The sequence below is a fragment of the Pagrus major genome, chromosome 12 (genome assembly GCF_040436345.1).
Source record: "Pagrus major chromosome 12, Pma_NU_1.0".
Lineage (NCBI taxonomy): Eukaryota > Metazoa > Chordata > Actinopteri > Spariformes > Sparidae > Pagrus > Pagrus major.
Window position 1 is genome coordinate 14,291,624 of NC_133226.1, and position 23,771 is coordinate 14,315,394.

General features: G+C 38.6%; 2 protein-coding genes across 2 annotated transcripts; one reads left to right on the forward strand and one right to left on the reverse strand.

Annotated features, from left to right (window-relative positions):
- Positions 1-1,172: 1,172 nt before the first annotated feature.
- Positions 1,173-2,365, reverse strand: rbp4l (retinol binding protein 4, like). Its single transcript, XM_073478358.1, has 4 exons — positions 2,249-2,365; positions 2,015-2,151; positions 1,486-1,598; positions 1,173-1,396 (listed from the first exon to the last, which is right to left on the reverse strand). Exons 1-4 carry the CDS (start codon positions 2,363-2,365, stop codon positions 1,173-1,175), a joined length of 591 nt encoding a protein of 196 aa, XP_073334459.1.
- A 6,876-nt stretch (positions 2,366-9,241) lies between these two features.
- On the forward strand, positions 9,242-18,788 carry pde6b (phosphodiesterase 6B, cGMP-specific, rod, beta). Its single transcript, XM_073478025.1, has 23 exons — positions 9,242-9,400; positions 9,539-9,850; positions 11,751-11,903; positions 12,901-12,990; positions 13,107-13,247; positions 13,347-13,421; positions 13,547-13,611; positions 13,721-13,787; positions 13,901-13,948; positions 14,056-14,205; positions 14,354-14,497; positions 14,713-14,778; positions 15,019-15,168; positions 15,253-15,360; positions 15,488-15,597; positions 16,607-16,694; positions 16,804-16,904; positions 17,015-17,122; positions 17,198-17,261; positions 17,377-17,451; positions 18,123-18,206; positions 18,415-18,568; positions 18,730-18,788. Exons 1-23 carry the CDS (start codon positions 9,242-9,244, stop codon positions 18,786-18,788), a joined length of 2,571 nt encoding a protein of 856 aa, XP_073334126.1.
- The last annotated feature ends 4,983 nt before the right edge of the window (positions 18,789-23,771 follow it).

The window sequence follows — 23,771 nt, forward strand, 5'->3', positions numbered from 1 at the left end:
CATTCAAATAATCTAAGTTTAGGAAAATTGTAGAAAAAGTTGATTTCTTGAGTCACAATGAAGTTTAATGATCGAAGTACAATAAAAATATTATTACACTGTCCTCTATGATTTCCTCCTGTATTTAATTCAAACTGTCACATTGAAAAGGAAAAAGAAAAGTGTATAAGAGACAATAAATTGCTTATTGGAAATGTGGATTTCTAGATTGACATAAAAAAAAAGAGAATTTAAAAATAGGCTGGATTGCTGACTGTCCTCCATGAAGTAATCCAGGACATCAGGTGTTTTGTATTTATTAAGTGTGTTGTGCCACCATTATTGGCTTTAGCACCATTATCTTCCAGCTTGTTGCATAACATGAGCAGGATTAAACCCCAGCAATAGAAACAAGCAGCCTCCATCTGTCCTTCTGCCTCTCTGTCAGTTAGCATTTCCTTGAAGTTGACTGCATTTTACCTCTTTAGTGATGTAACATAAAAAAATGAAACCCAATCAGGACCACTTGGGCATCAGAGTGGTGTTTTTTCTAACCTTGCCAGTCAACTTTGAAATCCAAGCAACGCGTGGCTTCAGGGAGCTCCTGATGTGATCCTGAGCCCTGAAGCTTGCTAATTGAGTTAGTATAATAGGACTACAGTCTCTGAACATCAGACCACCAGTAAGCCCATTACTGCTCAGTGCGTATTGTGTTGGGTTTGGCTGCATTCTCCTGAGCTCAGCAGGGATCACAGCGACTTACATGGCCAAAGTGCAACATGTTTTCAAGCCTGAGCTGCTTGAGTTTTTGTGTTTTTATGCTTCAAACAGCTTTATCCTTTGTTTTCTGACTACTAAGTGATTTGTGTACATGAACAAATACACGTGGCACAAAAGGGACAACATTCCAGTGGTATTTGTTTAGAAAAATATGTTTTATTTTATCTTTCATTCACTTAAAACACCACAGGAACAGGGACATTTTCATTGGACAAACAATGGATGGACACAAAGCGATAAATGGAGGAAAGGTTTCACTGTCATCTAATGTTTTTCCTCTTCTCAATCATTTTTTTTTACTCTTTGTATCTGTCCATTTACTGCACATTATCACCCTCACATGCACACCTTCTGTCTTCTCACTCTTCTGCACCCCTCAGACTCTCTCAGCTCTCTTTACTCCCTCTTTCTCTTTAGCAGGCTCCGGACTGCAGGACGGGCTGAAACTCTCCGGCCATGCAGATGTCCTCCTGCTTCTGACGGACGACGCGCTGGATGGCTGGAGGCAGGCCACGGGGGTTCCTGGAGAAGATGAGGGCGTAGCCGTCCTCGCAGCTGCCGTCTTCCTTCAGGGTGCGGCAGGCATAGGTGATGGCGTAGTTGTCGTAGTCGGTGTCGATCACCCAATAGTTGTCGCCTGGTTAGAGAGAAATGAAGATGTTAGTCTGTGTGAGGAGGAAGGAGGTGATATGTGTGAGGTGGGTACAGTATGTGTGCACGACTGACCTCCACTGGACAGGTAGCTGGCCAGTCCCTGGTAGTTCATGAACATCTTGCCGGGGGTGGTGGGGTCAGGGACGGAGTACTGGGCGGCCATGTCAGCACACACAACCCAGAAGCTGCAACAACATATGAGCATCAAAGTGAAAAATGAGAAACAAATTGTGAATCTTTTGGCTAATATTGGCTATATTTCATTCTTGCAATTGCAGGAACTTTTAAGATGTTTGTAAAAGTGCATTCAAGCCCACATTCCTGTGTAAAAAAAACACCTCTTCCTAATCCTCCATAATCCAGGGAAAACCCGGCTTGTAGCTAATGCTGTTCAGAATGTGCTTACACCTGTTTCTGTCATAAATCTGCAGGTGGACCACGAGCAGAACCTGAGCACCTTTTTCAACTGCTGACCCTGGTAACAGAATATTTGAGCTGCCCTCGGGAGTGAAGAAGGTCTTTGTGACCAAACTGACCCTTTGAAAATCAAGTCTATCATCCCTGAGAGTACAAAAAGTCCCTTGTTGGCCTTCTGACTTACCCAAACAGAGTGACACGACCCTTGGAGGAGGCGGTCATGGAGCCGTCATCATCGATGGTGTACTCAGCTGAGATGTTGTCCTGCAGGAACAGGCCCTCTGGGTCTTTCTTCTGCAGTGCGTACCACTTTCCTGAATACTGCAATGAAAAGCATAAAGTCGGAAGTTATTTTACTTTCTTGTTTTCTTATTTTTTCACAACGTGCATGCTTGTTTGTGTGTTTCAATTCACTCACCCTCTTGGGGTCAAAGTCCTCTTTGACTGTGAAGCTGTCGACGACACAGGAGGCGGACAGACAACGTTCTACACAGGCCACAAAGACCAGCAGCAGGGCCAGCTTACAGGATCCCATTCTGAAATGAACATACATATAAGTTATATTAGGGCTAGAACATTTAAATATAATAGTATCATTACGTGACACAGCACAAAATAATCCAACAACTCCTGATCTCTTGTATATGCTATCAGCACTATATAATACCTGTGCTGGAGCAACACAACGCAGTCTAAAAAATCTATTTGTGTGTCAAAATATCTATAAAAAGTCCATCTTGAAACTGTAACATCACATTATACAGTTACATGATTATCAAGTCCTTATTTCAGCAGTTACAGCCGACAGAGCAGAAAGTTTCCATCCTTCACAGACCATAATCTCAAAAGATTTTGCTGATTGTTTCAGCATTAATTCAAAGTATTCCCCAAACATGAAACTAGATGGTAAATTATCTTAAAATCAGTCAAATTTCAGCCTCTCTTACCTGTTTTGGTTCACAGAAGCAACAGTGATTAAGATTCTACAACCGTCTGTGGTGTTCGATCAGATTGGCTTCTGAGTGTGAGGCGGCCTTTATATACACACTCAGCAGATGAGCTTATGGCTAATTTTCATTGCTTGGAACTAAATAAGGTGCTTAAATCTAGAGGTAATCCTGTTGGGTAGAAATCCTTACCGTAATCTGGCTTCAATGTTCAAACCTGCCCAAGAGTTACCAACAAACAATAAGACCTTTATGTAACTGACTGGAAGCACAATAATACAGGCTCATGGATATGTGAGCGGACGCAGGTGCAAACACATAAACAGACCAAACAGGAAATGATTTTGAGTTTACTCAACTGGCTTTTTTAAGTACTAATAATTGAAAAAACATGGCCAAAACACATGGCCATTAATAAGTCTCATGCCATCAGTGTTGCTAAGTGAATCTTTAGTGACTTAGAGGAAAATGCCGTCTGAGACAACATAGAATGAATCTGCAAAGACAGCAAAACATTTCTCAAAAGAAAAAAAAAAAAGATTGTTTATGTTCTTTCAGCTGACAGCCCCTATTAGCACAAAGAATAACAATTAGAGCCCAAAAAATCCCTTGGCAACGCTTTATAGTAAGGTCCTACTAATTAGCATTAGTTAATTGGTAATAAGGTCTTTAGAGTCGAAGCTCACCTGCTAGTCAGCATTTCACATGTACCAAAGCTAAATCCTCGTGGCACAAGTTTGATTCCAGGCTGGAGCGCGTGCTGCATTTCTTGTAATATTTTAAAAAAATAAATAAAATGTAATAAGTGCATAATGAAGAATTTATTAAGCTTAATAAGTCATTGTTGTTGCATTAGATCCAAAAGCTGCTAAAAGCATAGTTAACTACTTATAAATGCATAATAAAGTATGTATTAATCTTAATAACGCATCAAAAGGGGTTTAACAATAAAAGGTAAGTTGGCTTTTATTCACGCTCTTTGGCATCTAAACTATTAATAAGTGCTAACTAACATCTCTTTAATCTTACAATAAACATGGTTATTATGCTATCATTAACACTTCATAATTAACACTTATTATTCATGTTAATATGCATTCTATAAGGGCCTAATTAATTTTTACCAAATACTTAACAAACACAAAAACAAGGACCCTAATATAAATCATTACCTTACTATGCCATAGGGTACATGTTCTATCAATGGCCTATAGGGTAAACACAGCCACTTTTGATCTTTGCGCTCTGATGTCTGGCTGATGAACAAAAGCATTTTGTATGCCCTAAAAAGCAACTTGTAAACACAAAGTTTCCGTTTCACAAATATTACACATGGAAAAAAGCTCTGTTCAGAAAGAGTTTTTGGTTAAAGTCACTGCCCGTTAGAATTTTAAGGAAAAGATGCAACTTGTCCATTTAACTTCTTTAATTGGAAAAGCTTTAATTAAAAAATAAACAAATAAATGTAAAAAGAAAAAAAAAAATCCAAATGCTAAGTGTTCCCATTGATCTTTGATCTTAAATGTAGTACTCACTTTGGATTTGCACTACAGTTTATACTAAGTTATATAACGAACTATACATACACTGAGCGAGATATTAATCCCCTCAGATCCTTGCATACTTCGGAGAGTTCACCAATACAAGGACTGGGAGTAGTGCAGTACACAGACAATTATTTGAAATATTTCATAAGCAGGCAGAATTACAGTTACAGTTGACATCACATGCACAAGACATTGAAACTTTTCTATAACATGGTAAACTGCATCTATTACAGATGTCATCTTACATACAGCTGTTAGTTCACTACATCTACAGGTTGCTCAAAGCCGAAACATAGCAGGACTGCATTTACACAGAGGGCCACAATGAATAAATAAATACTACCTTACATGACTAGTTAAAACCTTGTTTTATTATTGTAAATGCAAATGTATTACATTATATGCACACACACATGTACAAAAACACACATGCTAAAGTTGATAGATTGAAGAGAATTGGGCTCCCTCGTGGTTATGTCTTCTTTTGATTGAGCAATCAGTGTGTAATCCTTTAAGAAGTAGCCTGCAATCAAGTCCAAAATGTCCAAATAACGGGATGATCCACTTATAATAACATCAACACTGATAATACGGTTAGATAAGGGCTTATATACACTTCTAATTCAATGTTTGAGAAGGCTTTAACCGAACAAAAGATCAAATCGGCAACTTACTGTCATGTGAAAGGGAGAAGTGAGAAATATATGAACTTTGCATGCATGAGTGTTGTTATGTACCTGCACACAAACACTCTCTCACATGGTCTGCAGTGAACTAATGAACTTTCATTTCCTGGATTAACCCCGGTCACCTGAGATTACTGCTAGCATAATATATCATGTAATAACATCAAAGTCCTCTTTGCTCTTCTATTATGCATTTATCTTTGCTCAATTTCAATCGCTCAGCTTATTTTATTTGTTGCTTTGATGTACAAAATAAAAGAGTTACTGATTGCAGACTCATCCCACACTGACAATAATAGTAAACTGTCTTCTCTGTGACGATACAGACGGATCAGCCAACTAAGCCAGACAGATCTATTCTTTCCACTGACTGTGCTGCTCAGTACTATAATCCTGCTTGTATGTCCTGAAATAGATCATCGACAAAAATAGACTTACTATACACCTTTTTATATCTAGAGTTCTTAATGTAATTATATTCATTTAAATGTGGAGGTTAATATGGGAACATACAAAACTGCCGATATGTGACTTGGTGAGTTATTCTTTTTATGGTGATGTATGAAAATGTTTTTATTTTATTTCATTTTGCATTTATTTGAACATATCTATAACCTTGTGTGCTTATTCTAAACATTTACATAGATTCTTAACATTATACATCTATCATGTCAAATTGTTTCTTTGACAGGGGGCCCTGGTGATTTAAGGCACCAACAAAGCGCCATTGTTGCAGTGCAGTTCTTTATTCAGTCAAAATAAAAGCCAAACATAATAAACTACCAGGATCATGTATTCTGTGAACACCAACACAGTCCTGAGAATCGATCAATCAATCTAATCAAGCAAAATATTACAGAACACCTGCATTGGTGGAGCAGCAGTGTGAGTGCCTCAATGAGTGCTGGTGCCAAAATAAGGGTCTGCTGCCATCTTGTGTTGAATGTCAGCACTGCAAGTAGAAACAGTTACTGGTCAGTGTACTTATTTCTACAATGGCCCTGATTAAATTCCTGAATGTAATTCCATTGTAAGTAAAACGGGGACAAAAATCAAGGTTTAGTCAAAGGTGAATGAGGTTTCAGCAGTTAGTGTTAGTGAGCTATTTAAGTAGATTTTAAACATTTGCAAACATAACAGGGAGATTATGGTATACAAATATTGGATAAGAAAAATATTTTGGACTGTGATACAGTTAATAATACAAATAATGGAAGTTAATATGCCTACTTTAGTTCAAATGTTTTTCATCTAGATGCTGTAAACCTTTATTTCAAAATAGTCGAGTGCGAGTGTCCAAAGTAGTGTCTAAAGGAAATGAGGCTCGTGGAGGCAAAGCTGAGATAAATCTTCCTCTGTCACTGTTGTGTTTGTGTGTCTGGCTCCTGGATCCCTTCTGATGAGGCACAACAGCTCAGCTCATAAGCTTGGCAGTATATCAGTATATCAGTATACGCCCACTTGTGGCCAGATCATTGTGGTAGTCATAGTTTCAGGACATCCTAGTTTTTGCTTTAGTGATTTAATCCTTTGTGTCAGGATCAGCACCCATCTGCCAGTCTCCCTGCTCGCCCGTCTGTCTGCCCGCAACTTTCCAGCCTTCACACTTTCTCCTCATTCCCTCTGCCCATCTCAGCTCCCCGCCTCTCCATCTCCATTTCCAGTTTCCCTTTAATAAATCTTCCTTAACTCATCTGATGCCGGTGTCTGTGTCCTGTGCTTGGGTCCATCCTAGTGACAGTGTGATAAATATCTGAAGATAGTTTCAGAATGTTTTTTTCAGATTATGGCACTTGTTTGCAATTGCAAAATGTGCACAGTAAATGATTGAATAACATTAATAAGTTGGTCCTTTTCAAGTATGGCAATGTCTTCTCTGTCTATCGTCCAGTCTTAACAACTTTTATTTATTCTAATAACGTTGGTGATCTTCCGTCTCTTCCTTCTGGTGCCATGACCAGCTGAAATGTTAATTTGTCCAATACTTTGTGTTATGAACAAATACCTAAATGACCTCAGCTGTGCATAGTGCTAGCAAATGTTAGCATGCTAACACGGTAAAATAAGATGGTAATCCTTGTAAACATTGCCTATTATTAGCCTGTTAGCATTGTGATTGTGAGCATGTTAGCACACTACTGCTTGTAAGGCCTCACTGAGCCTGGCTGACATTTTATATTGATATATGAAACTGTTGAAGATTTAGACCTCTGAGTTAAGCTATAGTAAAAATAACAATTGCAAAAATAGATCAACTTTAGCCTGCTGTGTCTAAACCTGAACTAATCCTAATGATTTAAAAGAACACAACAGGCCCATACGTAAATGTAATACATGACATATAAGCCCCTATATCAAATGGTAAATGGAATGTATTTATATAGTGTGACCCTGAAGAGCGATGCTGTCATAAATGCTTCCTATAATGCAATATATGATTGTTACAGACATAAATCCTTGGATATATGGAGATATAGATATATAACATATATGACATGCCAAGAGTAAGTATGTATGTACATATACAAAAAACATCTATATGTTGAATATTTATATAGCATTATATGTTGCGGCCATACATGTTAACAGTATATATGTAATGCATGTATGTGAAGATAATAGGATAATAAGATAGTAAAAATGTTCTTTTATATCAAAAGAATACATATCATGATTTTTTCATATGTGCACGTAATATTCTATGCACACTCTATATGTATAGTTTGTGTTACACATTTATACAAATACATTTATGTTAAATGTATCAAACATTATATACTATATTTCTATATGTATGTGTGTGATATTCTAATCAAACTGTCCAACCACAATCACCACCACACTCATTCTTTGTTGTACACACACACACACACACACACACACACACACACACACTTTGGACCTGCTGTAATCTATCATAGTAGAAGCAGATTATCTATTTGACCTTTTGTTTAAGGTGTTTATGAAACCTTATTATAGACAGGTCCTCTCTGTTCTGAATGACAGGATTAACTTTCTGTCTCTTTTTCCACTTTGCATCTGTGTGTGCTTGTTGCTCACAGTCTCATGAATGTTAAAGTAGTGTCTGGGCTCTAGCTGGCTTTAATCAATCAGCGCTCTCAGTCTTTTAAATATGATAATGACAGCGGTTGCTGTGGAAAACTCAAAAAGGAGCTGCGGGGAGACTGTGTTAAAGGTTGCATGAGGAGAAAGACGGAGAGTTGGGGTGCTGAGATAATCAGCTAGTGTCCTAACTAAATAGGGCTTATGCCAGAGGAGGCCTTGTTTAATAAGGACTTAAAGAGCTTGTACAGGTAGACCTGCACAGAAACAGTGTTCTGTAGACAACACATACCAACCTTACAAATAACATGAAAAAGACATGTTGACCTAAAAAATACAGGGCATATTATATGTCATAAATGTCTGTATTTTTTTTAATATATTAAACAGGAAATGTATCATAATACCAGGAGTTTACTACATTTTGATGCTTTACACAAAACCTTCTATTTTTATTACACATCTAACAAGTGTAATAATTAGATTCTTGATTGTTGTATTCAGTGGCTAGTAACCGAGCCAAGATTGTTTAGATTTATCATATTGTTTTTATTTTGTGATTGATATTTGAAGAATAGATTTATTTATGTTCTATTTTTAGTTTTGAGGGGCTCTGCATGCTTTTTATTTAAGACTAAGAAACGTATATAAATATAAAATTACTTAATTTCTAAGGAAGCATATCAAATATATGTAGAAGAAACCATACGCGCTGTTCTACAGGTGTTGCAGCCTGGATCATTTGGCCCACATATCAGTAACTAGATGATCAGCTGACAAGTTTAGCATAGGCAGATCCCTGCTAACCTTCAGCACTATCTGCTGATGACAGAAGGATTGTTTGGATTCAGCCCTCTGCCTTCTCCTCAGGGCTTTCCCTCACTCAGTCCACTCATCCCAGGAGGGATTATTTTTTCACCTACATTTGAATGTGTCCACTTCTGTTTACCCACTTTGTGTGTAACACCTGGGTAAGATTTTCTTTTTTTTTCAGGGGATAAACTGGGAAATTGGTCGCTGTTTTTTGCCAATTCTTTTTCTTTTTCTATTTTGACAAGTTGGGGGCAGCTCGTTATAGAGAGCAGTGTTGGACTGAGTGGGAGCTCCATCACTGAGCTGAAGAGGGAGAAGACAGGAGCATTTGGGAGCACAGGAGGAAGAAGGAACCATGGGTGTGCAAAAGGAAGACGTGGAAAAGTTCCTCAAAGGGAACCCTGCATTTGCTAATCAGTACTTTGCCAAGAAGATGAACCCTGCCTCCATATCGAAGGTGTCAGGACTCCCAGAGAAACAGCTCGACATCAGCCAGTTCCAGGAGCTCAGTCAGGTAAATGTTATTATTTCACTGCCTCTTATTTAGGAAAAAAAGAGCATCTATGTACACTATAACCTTTGGCAAATTTCTGCATTTGTAATGAAGGTCCTCATCTTCTTTACTGAAACCAAACTATCTCTCTTTTTCAAGTTTGAAGAAAGCCAAATCATGTATGAACTAATCAAAGACATGCAGGAGAACATCAACATGGAAAAGGTGGTCTTCAAGATCCTGAAGAGGATCAGTGCGCTCATCCACGCCGACCGTTGCAGCTTGTTCATGTACCGGCAGCGGAACGGCGTCGGAGAGCTCGCCACAAGGCTCTTCAATGTCAACACAGAGGCAGAGCTGGACGACTGTGTGGTGCCACCAGACTCTGAGATCGTCTACCCACTGGACTTGGGAATCGTCGGCAATGTGGCCCTGACCAAGAAGCATGTCAATGTGAAAGATGTCACACAGGTAAGCAAGGAGAAACATACACTAATGAAGAGTAATCCCAGGCTTAGAATGATGAAGCTCTATAGCTGGATGCAGATGTTGAGCACATCTGTACGGCTGCCTGTCACAGTGTTGTTTAGGATACCACCACCAGGTGGTGCTGCAGTCCCTCACATGGTGGTTTTAATGAATAAGTCAATGTTTATCTTCTTTACAATTAAATGTTAATCTCATAGAAAGCAAGCCTGTTTCTGAACATCTTTGTAGCTAGTAAGAGTGACGTAAGATTTTCACTCAACCCATTAATTAAATATGACTCAGCCGATGTCAGTCCCCTTAAATACAGTATATCTGGTTCCAACAGACAATTTGGGGGAATTTTGAAATTGTTGTTGGATGTTAACACCAACTTAATGACAAATGACAATCAAAAAGATAACTGGCTTTTCCCCTAAAGTAATCCCGGTGAAACAGATGTATGTCAAGGCTTAAAGTAGCATGTTGCCAAGTGTTGACAGTTCACATTTGACAAATGCAATAAGGCTAACTGATTTGAGAATAGTGACTTTAAGTGTTTTTAATTCCATGTAAATTTTCCATCTAATTCTATCACAAGTTCAATATAAAGTGTCACATTTAATGCAAAGTCTTTGTATCATGTTGAGTCAATGTGTATAAACTGATTTATTACAGCAGACAGAATAATCTCTTTTTTTGTAAATGGTTTTTCCATATTCTAATTAAAGGTCTAAGAACAGAGGATGTCATTCACTGTGCAGATTGTAAAGCCCACTGAGGCAATGGGATTTGTGATTTTGACGCATAAGGTTTATTACAGTCCGCATTCATTTAATTAAATCAAACAAAGTCATTTTATTTAATTTTTTATACATTGACTCAACTTGATAGAAAAAACTTTGCATTAAATGCGACACTTTACATTCAATTCGGAGAATTTACATGTAATTAAAGTACTTAGAGGCAACATTTCAAGAAAATTCATATTTTTTTAATGTATGAAGCTTTAATTTATGAGGTAGTTATCATTAACACACTGGTGTAAAAGCATTGTATTGGACAGCCAAGGTTTAAAGCATAGTTTGTGTCACTCACTCCTGTTTATGGAGTTAAAAACTAAACAATATTTTGCCTTATTTTTATATCGAACTCAACAGCGAACAAGTTTGGATGATACTTAATGTATTTACTGAACCTGTATGTTTTCAGAAATGACATAATGCCTAAACGCTGCGGTGGTGGTAGACAAGTAAAAGAAGAGTTGATAGCACATATCTATACGTGACCAAGTGAGGGTGTAAAGCTCCTTGTCAGACATAATCCATTTATTTCCAGATCCCATCAGCCTCTGCTCGAGCTGTGGATTAGACGCCTCTGGCATTTAGTCAGCAGTCAGCAGGAATCTAAAACAGATCAAAACTAGTTTACTTCACACACCTCTATAAAATGTGTTCAGAGAAGTTCAAGTTTTCAACTTAAGTTATTCAACTAAATATATATTGTGCCCATTTTAGTGCAAGTACTGTAGTTTCATGATGAAAACGCAAATAATCAAGCAGTGGAAAACAGCTGGCTGATCCAGTGATTACGGAACAGTTTGCTTTTGTAAATCATGTAAAAAACTTAATTCCTCCAACGTGTGTCTGATTCTGTTTCCTTGCAAAATTAGGTATAGTGATAACAAGTATTTTTCTAAAGACAGTTGTTGTCAGAAGCCCACAACCACGAGGCGATATTTCATGAAAATATCAAGATTAGGAACACCACTGACCTCTTGTAAATAAATTAAATCATTACTGTTATACTAAAATGAAAAATGTCTTCAAATGTACTCAGTTATAGTATATAAATTGCTGATCTGTGTGCAAGGGTGTGTTCGCAAATACTATTTTCTGTCTTTTAGAGCCAGCACTTCAGCTCCTTCGTCGATGAACTCACAGACTTCCAGACCCGAAATGTTCTGGCAGCGCCCATCCTCAACGGCAAAGACATGGTGGCTGTGATCATGGCTCTGAACAAGACCACAGGACCACATTTCACTGCTGAGGATGAAGATGTGAGTCCACACAGGCACTGATGCACAAAGCAAACACAGACAAAGCAATCATCATTCAATCATAGTTTCTTTAACTACTGAACAGAATCTTTGTCAGTTTTTGACTTTTACGTCTAAGATACATCTGACATAAGTGTTTCACTATAGTTGTGGGGAATTCCCTTTGAGTTGAGTGGTAGATTATTACGGTCCATACGAGTGGGACCAGTGTGTGTGTTCACTATACGTCAGCTCATTAATCCGTCTCGTATGAGAACGTGATCCCACTTAGGAATAAACTAAGCTTCAAATGGAAATAAGCTCGAGGTGGTCGGGTCAGCTGTGGACTTCATCCACAGCAGGTTAAAGACTTAATTAACAGCACATAACTATCAGACAATGTATGTCACTGTCATAAGTACTGACAGGGAATAAGCCATTCTCTATAGTATACCCTATAGTATATAAACAGTTTTTAAAAGCTTTTACTGTCTTTTTACATTGTAGTTGTATGTGTCAGGGTTGTCATCTTCCTGAATGACGTCATTACCTTTAGATTAACCCAATAAAAACATTCAACAGGGCTAGAATGATAGCCTTTTATCAGACATGAAAAAGTGAACTCTGGTTTTAAACAGTCTAATTCATCTAAGATCACTCTTGCTTAATTTTTAAAAGCCCAGCCATGAAAAGAATCTAATACAAACAGATAACAGTAGAAACCAAGGGGAAGAGAAAAGAGAAAGTGGAGTGGAGACAGAAGAATTTAGAAAAAGTTTTAATGTATGAAGAAGGTCTGTTCTCAAAAATAATGCCGATCATTAATCTGAAGTTAAGTTTTGAGTCATGTAGCTGATTTGCACACTTTTGAGAGTGCTTTGCCTTGATTTACTTTGTATAGTCAGTCGATTAGTCTGTTAACACAGATTGTTTTGACTCTACTCCCAACATGCACATTATTCTTCACTGTCATATCATGTTTTCATATTGCTTTCTCCTCTCTTGTTTGTCCATTTAGCTTTTTTTAAAGTATCTGAAAATTGCCACTCTGAACTTGAAGATCTTCCACCTGAGTTACCTGCACAACTGTGAGACACGTAAAGGACAGGTGAGGGACATTAACCTGCATGTTTTGATAGACCTTTGGCTTTTCATTCTACATATTTGATCAAAAAAGAATCTGAATGCTTGACATGACTGCTGTATGTGTGTTTTGTCTCCCAGCTGCTGCTGTGGTCTGCCAACAAGGTATTTGAAGAGCTGACAGACATTGAGCGACAGTTTCACAAAGCCTTGTACACAGTCCGAGCCTACCTTAACTGTGACCGCTACTCCGTGGGTTTACTAGACATGACAAAGGAGAAGGTACTGTGTCTTTCTGTGTCTTCGCCTGCAGTATCACCATCTCTTGTTTGAATGCATTTATCTCCATGTGCTGACATGTTTGTGTCTCTCTTCTTCCAGGAGTTCTTTGATATCTGGCCGGTGTTGATGGGAGAGCAGGCACCTTACTCTGGCCCTGTCACTCCTGATGGCAGGGTACGCCACCTTATTTCACTGATCTAATGTTATTGTCAACAATCTGCTTGGTAGTAGATATATACATATTTGATGTTGCCCTTGCTCGTCTTTCTAAAAATGTTTTAAATCCGATCTCTCTCCAGGAGGTAATTTTCTACAAAGTGATTGATTATATATTGCACGGAAAAGAAGACATCAAAGTTATACCGTGAGTAAATGTTTTTCATTTGACGGCTTGCCTCAGTCTGAATTTTGAATTTTTGAATACCAGTTTGGACACAATCCGTGCTCATGTCTTTAACTTTTCTGTCACACAGCAATCCAACTCCAGATCATTGGGCCTTGAGTAGCGGCCTGCCTACTTATGTTGCAGAGAGCGGTTTAGTATGTTTCTTTTCACTATATTCACTCTACAAACTGTTGAATCAGTTAGGACCAGATTATTGGACTTGCACGTTTTCCACCCTAATGATTCTGTTTTTATTTCTGCTCCTCAGATTTGTAACATTATGAATGCAGCTGCTGATGAGACGTTTCAGTTTCAGGTGAGAAAGTGAAACTCAGCTGAAAGGAAAAACCAGCCCAGGGATATCCATAAGAGAGATGTTCATACAGTATCACATGTTTCTACTTGTTTGTTCTGATGCTGCAGACTGAGCCGCTCGACAACAGTGGGTGGACCATTAAAAATATTCTGTCGCTGCCAATTGTCAACAAAAAAGAAGAGATAGTCGGTGTGGCCACTTTTTACAACAGAAAAGATGGAAAGCCTTTTGATGATCAGGACGAGCAGCTCATGGAGGTATAGTATGTTCTACAATATAGACTATATGCTCAATGACACCCACGGCTTTTGAAATCAGAAGCTATGATACAATTCATGTTGGTATGACGTGGTTGAGAGAAGTCTACCAAGCATTTCACTTCTCATCCTGATTCCTGTTTCTCAGGCTTTGACTCAGTTCCTGGGCTGGTCAGTTTTGAACACGGACACTTACGACAAGATGAACAAGCTGGAGAATCGGAAAGACATCGCTCAAGACATGGTGCTCTACCACGTCAAGTGTCGTGATGATGAGATTCAGAATGTCCTGGTCAGTACTGTGTCCTCGTTGTTTGAAATAAAGATTTTTCCAACTCAAACTAGGCTATCCATCGGCCCACCACAGGGCAACCCAAATGGCACAGAATCCATGTTTCACACTTTGTTTTCAAATGTATGAAGTTTCACTATGTGGGAGGTTTATCTACCTATAACTACCTCAGTACTTGTACATGTAATTTGGTGAATTCATCTCATCTTTCCCAGAACACCAGAGAGGTCTATGGCTGTGAACCAAGAGAGTGTGAAGAAGAGGAGCTCCTAGAAATTCTGGTAATTTAGTGTCCAGACATTAAAATAGCCCCTTTAGTTGCATCTAATCTTTAAATAAGAAAATATCAAGTAATTCCAATATTTGGGAGTATAGAAATTTTAGCTACAAGACAAACAATTTGTCAGATTTTCTTAGATCCAAGCAGAACTGTCCGTCTGCCAGCTCCAAGAATACGTGCTCCATGAATATGTATTTTGTTTAATCTTATTTTGCTTTTGTTCTGTTCATTGCCCTCCTAGAAAAAAGACCTACCTCCGCTGATTAAGAAGTTTGAGATCTACGAGTTTCGCTTCTCAGACTTTAACTGCACAGAGATGGACCTGGTGAGGTGCGGGATCCAGATGTACTACGAGGTCGGGGTGGTAAAGAAGTTCCAGGTCCCTCAAGAGGTGATCTAGACATCCAAAACAAACACAACAATATTCTACATTATTGTCTCTGTGTATATCTATTAATCAGTTCTCTGCTGTCAGGTGCTGGTTCGGTTCATGTACTCGGTCAGTAAAGGCTACAGAAGAATCACCTATCACAACTGGCGCCACGGCTTCAACGTGGGACAGACCATGTTTACACTCTTAACGGTATTTCGCTCTTATAGTGTTTTGTACGCTTTTTGCAACAGAAGCTATTCAAATTTCCGGTGGCACTATTATGTTCCCCTTCTTTTCCCTTGTTTTGACCACTTTGTGTGCATCTCTGTGTGCTCAGACGGGAATGCTGAAGCGATACTACACTGATTTGGAGGTCATGGCCATGATAACTGCTGGCTTCCTCCATGATATTGATCACAGAGGGACCAACAACTTGTATCAAGTCAAGTAAGTGATAAAAAACATCTTGAAAGTTAGAAAGGTCAAAGTCAGCACCAACAGAAGCTCCTCTCTCCCACAGAAAACACTGCTCCTGAAACGCCTCGTCAGTTGTCCCGCCTTTAATTCCATGACTTCATGACATCACACTGCGTCACCATGTCACACATTTGCATAATTTATGCCTAGCAGCACGTTCGGCACATATCTGGGACATGCTCTGTTGTTGTTAGCAGTGCTAGCTCAGGTCTGTGCAAGCTGACCAATCAGAGCAGACTGGGTATTCAGAAGGGGGCACCTTAAAGAGACAGGAGCTAAAACAGAGCGTTTCAGACAGAGGGGGGAATACAGTGCTGCAGTGCTGGATGGTATTAGAAAACTGATGTGTTTTTTAGCATTAAAGCATGTAATCCTATTCTAGTAGTAACCTAAAATAAAATTGTGAACCTGAAAATGGGCATAATATGTCCCCTTTAATGTTGCAGTGGGATGTAGTGCATTGTACTCGCCTCATAAGTGTTTTCTATCTCTGAGTTTTATATATCTGAGTTTGGTTTTCATACCCAACAAGGTACTATTAGCTTCCATTGATTTTTTAACGCAACGCGATGAGATTTCTTTGACAGTGCACGTCAGTGAATGTCTGCTTTTATTTTACGCAGCGTTACATTTTTTCCTCATGAAATTGCTTTTTTATATGAATGTAAGTCAAACTAAATGTGAACGCTTTTCAAAAGATCTACCTGTTCACTGTGGTGAATTAGCGATTTCACGCAAGTTTCAGGTTCCTTTTATTCCGTGGATACCTGTAAGAAAACAGGTTACCAAACTTGAAAGCCATATGAAAGAGTTTTGAATGTGAGGGACAATATGTAGTAAATTGGTCGAAACATGCTCACACTTTCGTATCATAGTCATACTCTTGTCAATGCAGAAGCCTTATACTTGAAAATAATGGTTGTTGTTACCTCCTGGTTAATTCTGTTCACATCTGAGGAATTTTATTTACGCCCAACAGGTCTGGCAACCCTCTGGCCAAGCTACATGGCTCCTCCATCTTGGAGCGACACCATCTGGAGTTTGGGAAGTTCCTCTTGGCTGACGAGGTGAGAAAGAGGAGGTGAACTGGAGAAATGACTGAAATCTCATATTAATCCTCAAGTTACTAACTCTGATGGACTGATGCCCATCTCTCTCCTCTCATCTCACCCGCAGTCACTGAACATCTACCAGAACCTTCACAGGCGACAGGTCGACCATGTGATTCATCTCATGGACATCGCCATCATCGCCACTGACCTGGCTCTTTATTTCAAGTCAGCACAGTCTCTCGTTGACTCACTCTACTTGTTTATGCTCTTTCTCTGCAGTGTAACAAGACAGAATGAAAAACAGTCAAATAATTATTCTTGTTGTGCCTTGTCAGGAAGAGAACCATGTTCCAGAAGATCGTGGACCTTTCACACACCTATGAGGATGAGAAGAAGTGGGTTGACTTCATGTCTCTAGAAACAACCAGAAAAGAAATCGTCATGTGAGTACAACGAGCACGTATGTAGTTCTTTGTTCTGTTACACTTCTCTGATCTTCTAAATCTTTTTGACTTCAGGGCTATGATGATGACCGCATGTGACTTGTCAGCTATCACCAAGCCTTGGGAGGTGCAGAGCAAGGTGAGAAGAAAATCTCTCAATTGTAATAAATTAGTGACTAACTGAGTGTTGACTGCTTTTCCACAAGTGACTGTGTGTGTTTGTGTTTTTGTGTGTTTGTGTGTGCATCTTTCAGGTTGCTTTGTCCGTAGCAGCAGAGTTTTGGGAGCAGGGTGACCTGGAGAGGACAGTACTGGAGCAGCAGCCTATTGTGAGTGCACAAACTGCTGTAGTTAATACTTCTTAAAAAGAAGGAAGGGTCTTTACCTCATTGAATCTTGCTTTGGAGCCAGACTGTTGTGTCAGCTGTATTGAAGTCAATTTGAGATGCATGGAGAAACAAACTAAAACCCAACATACCTACGTCATATGAGCTTCATCTTGTACTTTGCTGCCTTTTGCTGGTCGATTACCGTGTTTTTTGGCATGTTACTGCCACCTGTAGATCAGTGGAAGAGTGTGAAACAATTGTTGGGAATGTTCTGCATTCACTGAAACGATAGATCAGTTATTAGCATTGTCAATATATACAGCAACAAAGGGCGTAGACACTGATAAAACAATCAGCCGTTAAATTTGACTTGCTTTGACCGACCTACAGCTACTGGTTGAAGTGACTCTCATTACAGGTGTTGTCCTCAGTCATTGGGCTCTCTTCGAGTAACAGAAACATGATTGTGCAGATGACTTCAGAGTCAGTGTGTCAGTGCCCAGCCTGTACTGGAAATCCTATTTGTTCTATGCAAGTCTGAAAATGCAACCCTACGATGCAAGTGGTCTATGCGCATGTGTAGAACAAATCGGATTTCCATTACAGCTGATTTCCTGGATGTTTATATGATGTTTTTGAGTGGCTAAAATACTTCCTGTCCCTCCCCCCAGCCCATGATGGACAGGAAAAAGGCAGCAGATCTTCCAAAGTTACAGTGTGGTTTCATCGACTTTGTCTGCACGTTTGTCTACAAGGTAATGTTTAATTTAATAATGCATTGTGACTGGTGAACTCAGTTCTTGACAGTTTACGTACATCAACCTTTGTACATAAAGTACATCCACTCAATTATTTTCATTGGAGCACCAACAAATCTGAACAAACCCCCGAACCTAAACGGCTGTTTTCATCTTTGCAATCTTTTTCTTAAATGTAATTTGTCTTTGACTCTTTTCTTCCCAGGAGTTTTCTCGCTTCCACCCACAAATTACGCCCATGCTGGATGGCATCCTAAATAACAGGAAGGAGTGGAATGCTAAAAAAGAAGAGTACGAGGCTACACTGAAAGTCCTCGAGGAAGAGAAGGCTGCTAAAGAGGCAGCCACAGCTGCAAAAGGTACAGTGATTCTTATCACACAAGAGCTGCAATGAATGTTTGCTAGGTATTAGAGCCATTTGTGCCATTGCATGCCATTTTGTGACTCTCAAGAAAGAATCATCAACCACATGATCTACAAGTATGTTGACTCATTTGTTTGATGTGTCTTTGTCCTTCAGCTACTACAAACAACACAGGCGGTGGAGGCTCAGGCTCCAAGACCTGCTCTGTGTGCTAATAGATCGAAAAGCTGTGCACATGATGGGAGTGCACATGTACAGCTCATGAGAGACTGAATTCAGAGTTACCTGAGCACCACAGACAGTCAGTATCACTGCCAAGATAAAAAAAAAAAACATTGCAATAAGGTCAGGAGGACAGATACATGAGTAAATGCACAGATCTGTAGTATTCCTTCAGAAAAACTGGTTCAGATCAGAAAACACCTGAACAAGAAGAGAATCCTTACTAAGAAGAGCATTGATTTATGATTTTTGAATCTCAGGTTTTTACTAAACCTCATATAGGACTAGTTTCCTAATATTTTGAGGATTAATAGTAGTTCAGATGGAAATATGGTATGTGTGTGTCTTTGTTGTGGGACAAACTTTTATATTTCTTTTTGTCAGTTCAGTTTCTTTGAGAAGATAAAACTTACATACATACTGTAGTCACTGTAGTCTGTATATCTTGTTTGGAGCTCTGTTTTCAAACATGCTGTATATTATGCATTAATATAACATTCATTTAAGGTTTCAAAATGTAAATGCAGACAATGGGTATTAAACTAGTGTACATATATTCCAATATTTTAAAAATAATTTCATGTTTACTCCTTCCAGTCACTTACCATTTACAACTGAGAGTCTGTTTACCTTGATTGCAGAGAGCCTAGGGTAGATGACTGCTATAGCTCAAGGCTGCTATTATAAAAGATGCATATTATAAAGTCATACGTTAATTTAAATAAATATAAAGGCGATTGCATAGAAATTTCACTTTGCTGTCTGCAGACAAGCCTGTAGTTGCTTCCTCATGATGCCTTCACACTGTACATACATCTGAGAGAGTAGCTGAGAAAGTTCTCATATTTTATGAATATACAATTACAACTCGTACTACCTTGGAAAATTAGTTGGTTCCAGATAACATTAACTTTATTATGAACTGAATCATTGGATCGCAATAGTAATGTCAATATTTTTGAAGCACGGAAGCAGGAGTAACCACCTCTCTTCAACTGCTGCAAGAAACAATCACTCATTAATCTCTGATGGGGAATTTATCCTCTGCCATCATGTGGAACCATCCTATATAAGAGCAGGGGTCAGCCCTAGTGCACCACCCGAGAACTGACCATAGTTCTGAGGCCAGTGAAAACAGTGGTTTGATGTGAGATAAAACACACATACTAACACAAATTTGAATGTGGGTAACAGGAAAACGCCACAAACCAGAACTGTTGTTACAGTTTATGGACTACTAGTCTGCAATAACAACTTCTGCAGACACACAATGAAGCTGTTTGAGACAGCCCGAAAGAACAACTTCTTGTAATGACTTGTACATATTTACTTCCTGTCTGTAAATATATAAAAAATATTTTTATAGTTGAAATATAGATGCTTATTTTTTAAAGTAGTGAAATTAGTGATTTGTAAGCACTTGCAAATGAGTCGTCAAGTTATTTCTTATGCCCTTAAATAATTGAGAATGGTTTTTATCATGCTTGCCTCAATGTAATGTTGTACAAGTACTTCACACATGGGAATGAGTGGGTTAATCAGCGATGACCACGTAACATTAAGCAATACATGTACTTAAATATGCTCTGGATGTACCATTAACATTTTCAAATAGACTTTTTATTTTAATTTATGGTCAGATTGTTAAAGCTTGCCTCTTCATGTGTACAATGAAAACCCAAATAAAGCAAATGTATTTTTATGAGGTAACTGAGTGAATTACTGAAACTTCCTTACAAAGTAAAATGTTTAACTTCATACCACTTGGGTATATTTACTTTTAAAGACATATCACTATCTTTAATTATTAAAATTAAAGACACATTTTGTGAGTGAGTCATATATTGCAACATGAAATGTATTAAAATTTCCTGCAGTCACTTACCAATCACAATTATAATGCAATAGCATGTACCACATAATGCTATAATGTAGAGTTTCATAATCAAGGTGATAATATTATACAACACAAGAGTATTGAGGTAACACTTCTGTCCACACTGCACTTTCTACTACTGGTCCCTGACCCCAATCCTGGGATTGCAGCTAAACTAGGCCAGGATTACAACCATGCTCTTCCCCCAGGCTCATCTCCTACTGAAGGACAGATACACAACACACACCTGTTCTCACAAAATATGTGTACTACAGTGTGTTCTGTCTCTGCAGTTATCGCTTGTGTTGTTGTAAAGACATTCTTGATTAGATATCAATCAGTTTGATGTTCTTTAAGATTGTAGGATTAAGTTTAACACAAATAAAAAATTAAAAAAAAACAAAAACACAAATGACACAAGAACACTGATTACATGAAAAATATTTTTCCTGTTTATTAAGTTTGGAACATAATGACTCAGATCCGGAGATGCTTCATTTGAGGATGGTGTCAGAATTTGCTGTAGAGAGGACAGAGAACAAGAAGGAACAACATGTAAGTAACTTTGTGGATATAATTCTGAAATGTGTGGTGTCTCATGAGAATAAACAGAAACAAAAGCAGTGTTTGTGTGACAAGTAGCTAGAGAGACAGGGACAAAGAGTGTGTGGTCCTGTGTTACCTTCTGACAGTTGTTTGTAGATGCGCTCCTGCTCCTCTCTGGCTGCCTTCTCTGCTTCCTCAACCTTCCTCTCCTCCTCAGCAATGGGCTTTAGGTAATCTAGACAAGAATAACAACCAGTCAATATTTCAGAACAAATACTAAACATTGCAAAAGTATCTTGCACCCACCTTACAGATAGAAATAAGAAGATTTATAGTACACTTATATACATTGATGTACAGTTTATATATCAGACCGGGCCTCTAAACGGTTTAATCAAGTTGCAAATCATTTGTCTGAATTGGGCTTATGTTTATTGGACTTGAAAACCTATATGAGGCTTTTCAAGCGTGTGGCAGAGTAGCAGAACAGAGGTCAAATATATTAATTAATAAGCCTCCATCTATAGATGCGCGAATAAAAACTGGTGTCATTCTATCCATCCATCCATGCCAGCAAGAGTGGGACCAGGAAGTTGCCCGTTTCCCGTCAGTCACATTCAGTGCATTTCCTTACCGTTCAACATGCAAATAAACTTAATCTTGATAAATACCATATTACATGCTAAATGTATTGACCCTGAACAAGGGTCTGTAATATAAAAGAAGGGTCTCACTGTAGTGCGAGTTGCATTACAGCACTGCAACTTCATAATAGCCTTTGTCATGACTCATTGGAGACATTTTGACTTGCTTTTGTAGGAAAAGCACAGGTGTTACTTACAACATTAACAATGGCTAGTAAGTCAGAAAAGTAGGAATGAAACAGAGGCAGCTAAATGGCATCAAGTCTTCATTAATCTAATAATTTACTGCCTGCTGTACTATAAAGTAACTTGACTAGGGTGGATACATCTAAAAGCCCTTGAAATGTGGATACTGACAGATCTGTGGCGCATGCGTAGACTTACCAAACCTCTGTTTGCCATAGAAGACGCCGAGCAGGAGGGCAGACCACCTGGCAGTCTGAAATAAAAGTGATTTAAGTGTGTTTACTATTGAAACAACTCAGCAACACATGTCAGCAAGGTTCCACTTCATTGATGTGTCTGTCACTTTTAAAACACTAGCCTGCTCACTTTAGCTAACAGACAACCACCATTTTGACCTTTATGATTTTTTTGTACGGTTCTGTCTGTATCAAACCCAGACTGTAGTCACTGTTTAACAAAATAACGCTGGACACGAGCACACTCACTTACGTTAGCCACATTAGCCGTGACAGGGACAGGGGCGAAGTTCACGTTTCCTCTGACCCTTAACGCTAACTATCATATTTAGCTGTTGACTAAAATGACATACTGGAGTCATTGCAGCCCACCATCTACTAATGATGAACACCGACTTTGAATGAGGCATGTAAGGAAGATGCTTCAGATTTTACAGCAGTCTTTCAGAGTATGGTTCACCTGTGCAGCCTTTCAATGTCACTGCAGTGCTAGCAAACATTAGCTAGCTAACATGCTAACGTAACTAGAACAACTGCTAGGCGGCATTTTCGCCAAGAGAAAGGCTGGCATTTTATAATTAATTGCTTTCGTTCAATTTAATTAATTCATTACCAATATTTATATTTAGAGACAATAAATATGTGTTATTACCTTGATGAGCGGCGACACTGCGACTGGAGGAACCATTGTGAAGCGAGGAAGTGACTTCCGGTCCAGAGCGGAAGTCGTTTTTTGTATTTTTATTTTTTTATTGATATGAGAGGAAAGTTAGTCTGGTTAAAGAAACGTTAGCACCATTTTACAGTCAGACAACCGCAGTTTCCTGAATCATTTCTTTGTCATTTTTATTCCTTTCTGTCGTGTTCACAGTTAACAATGGACTAAAGCAACAGACATTTCAGAGAGGACTCACCAGCCTCACAAGGTAATGAAGCCTGAACATAGTTAGCAAATAAATGTACAATTAGCCAAACAGATACATAAAATGTATATGTACGTATATATGTATACATTGTTCATAACTGTTGGTACGTATACATTAACTGAGTGTAGCCAGATAAAAGAATTGGGCCGGCTATATATATATATCAATATCCAGTATCATATTACTCAAATATGGGTAATATTGCTAAATATTTAAGCAAGAGAGTCAATAATACTCCATCCAAAATTCATGTTCATACTTGGCATTAAAATGCCAAACTAGAAAGTTTGACTGGCCTTTAAACAGCTCAAACACAATAAATAAGTATAATCATGAGCATGTTTCAGGGCCCCTTATGCATTTACCATTTTCCTCACTTAATGGCACTCCTGAATTCATTCATGTAATGTTTATTTGGTAATACTTTCCCACCTTCAACCTGCACTGTGGCACCACCTCAAGTGGATACAAGCACAGCTGCATCTAACGACAGTAAAGAGGAAGAAAATGTCCATCGCAGTTTCCCAACTTCACGTTATTTTGTCCATCTAGCAATCCAAAA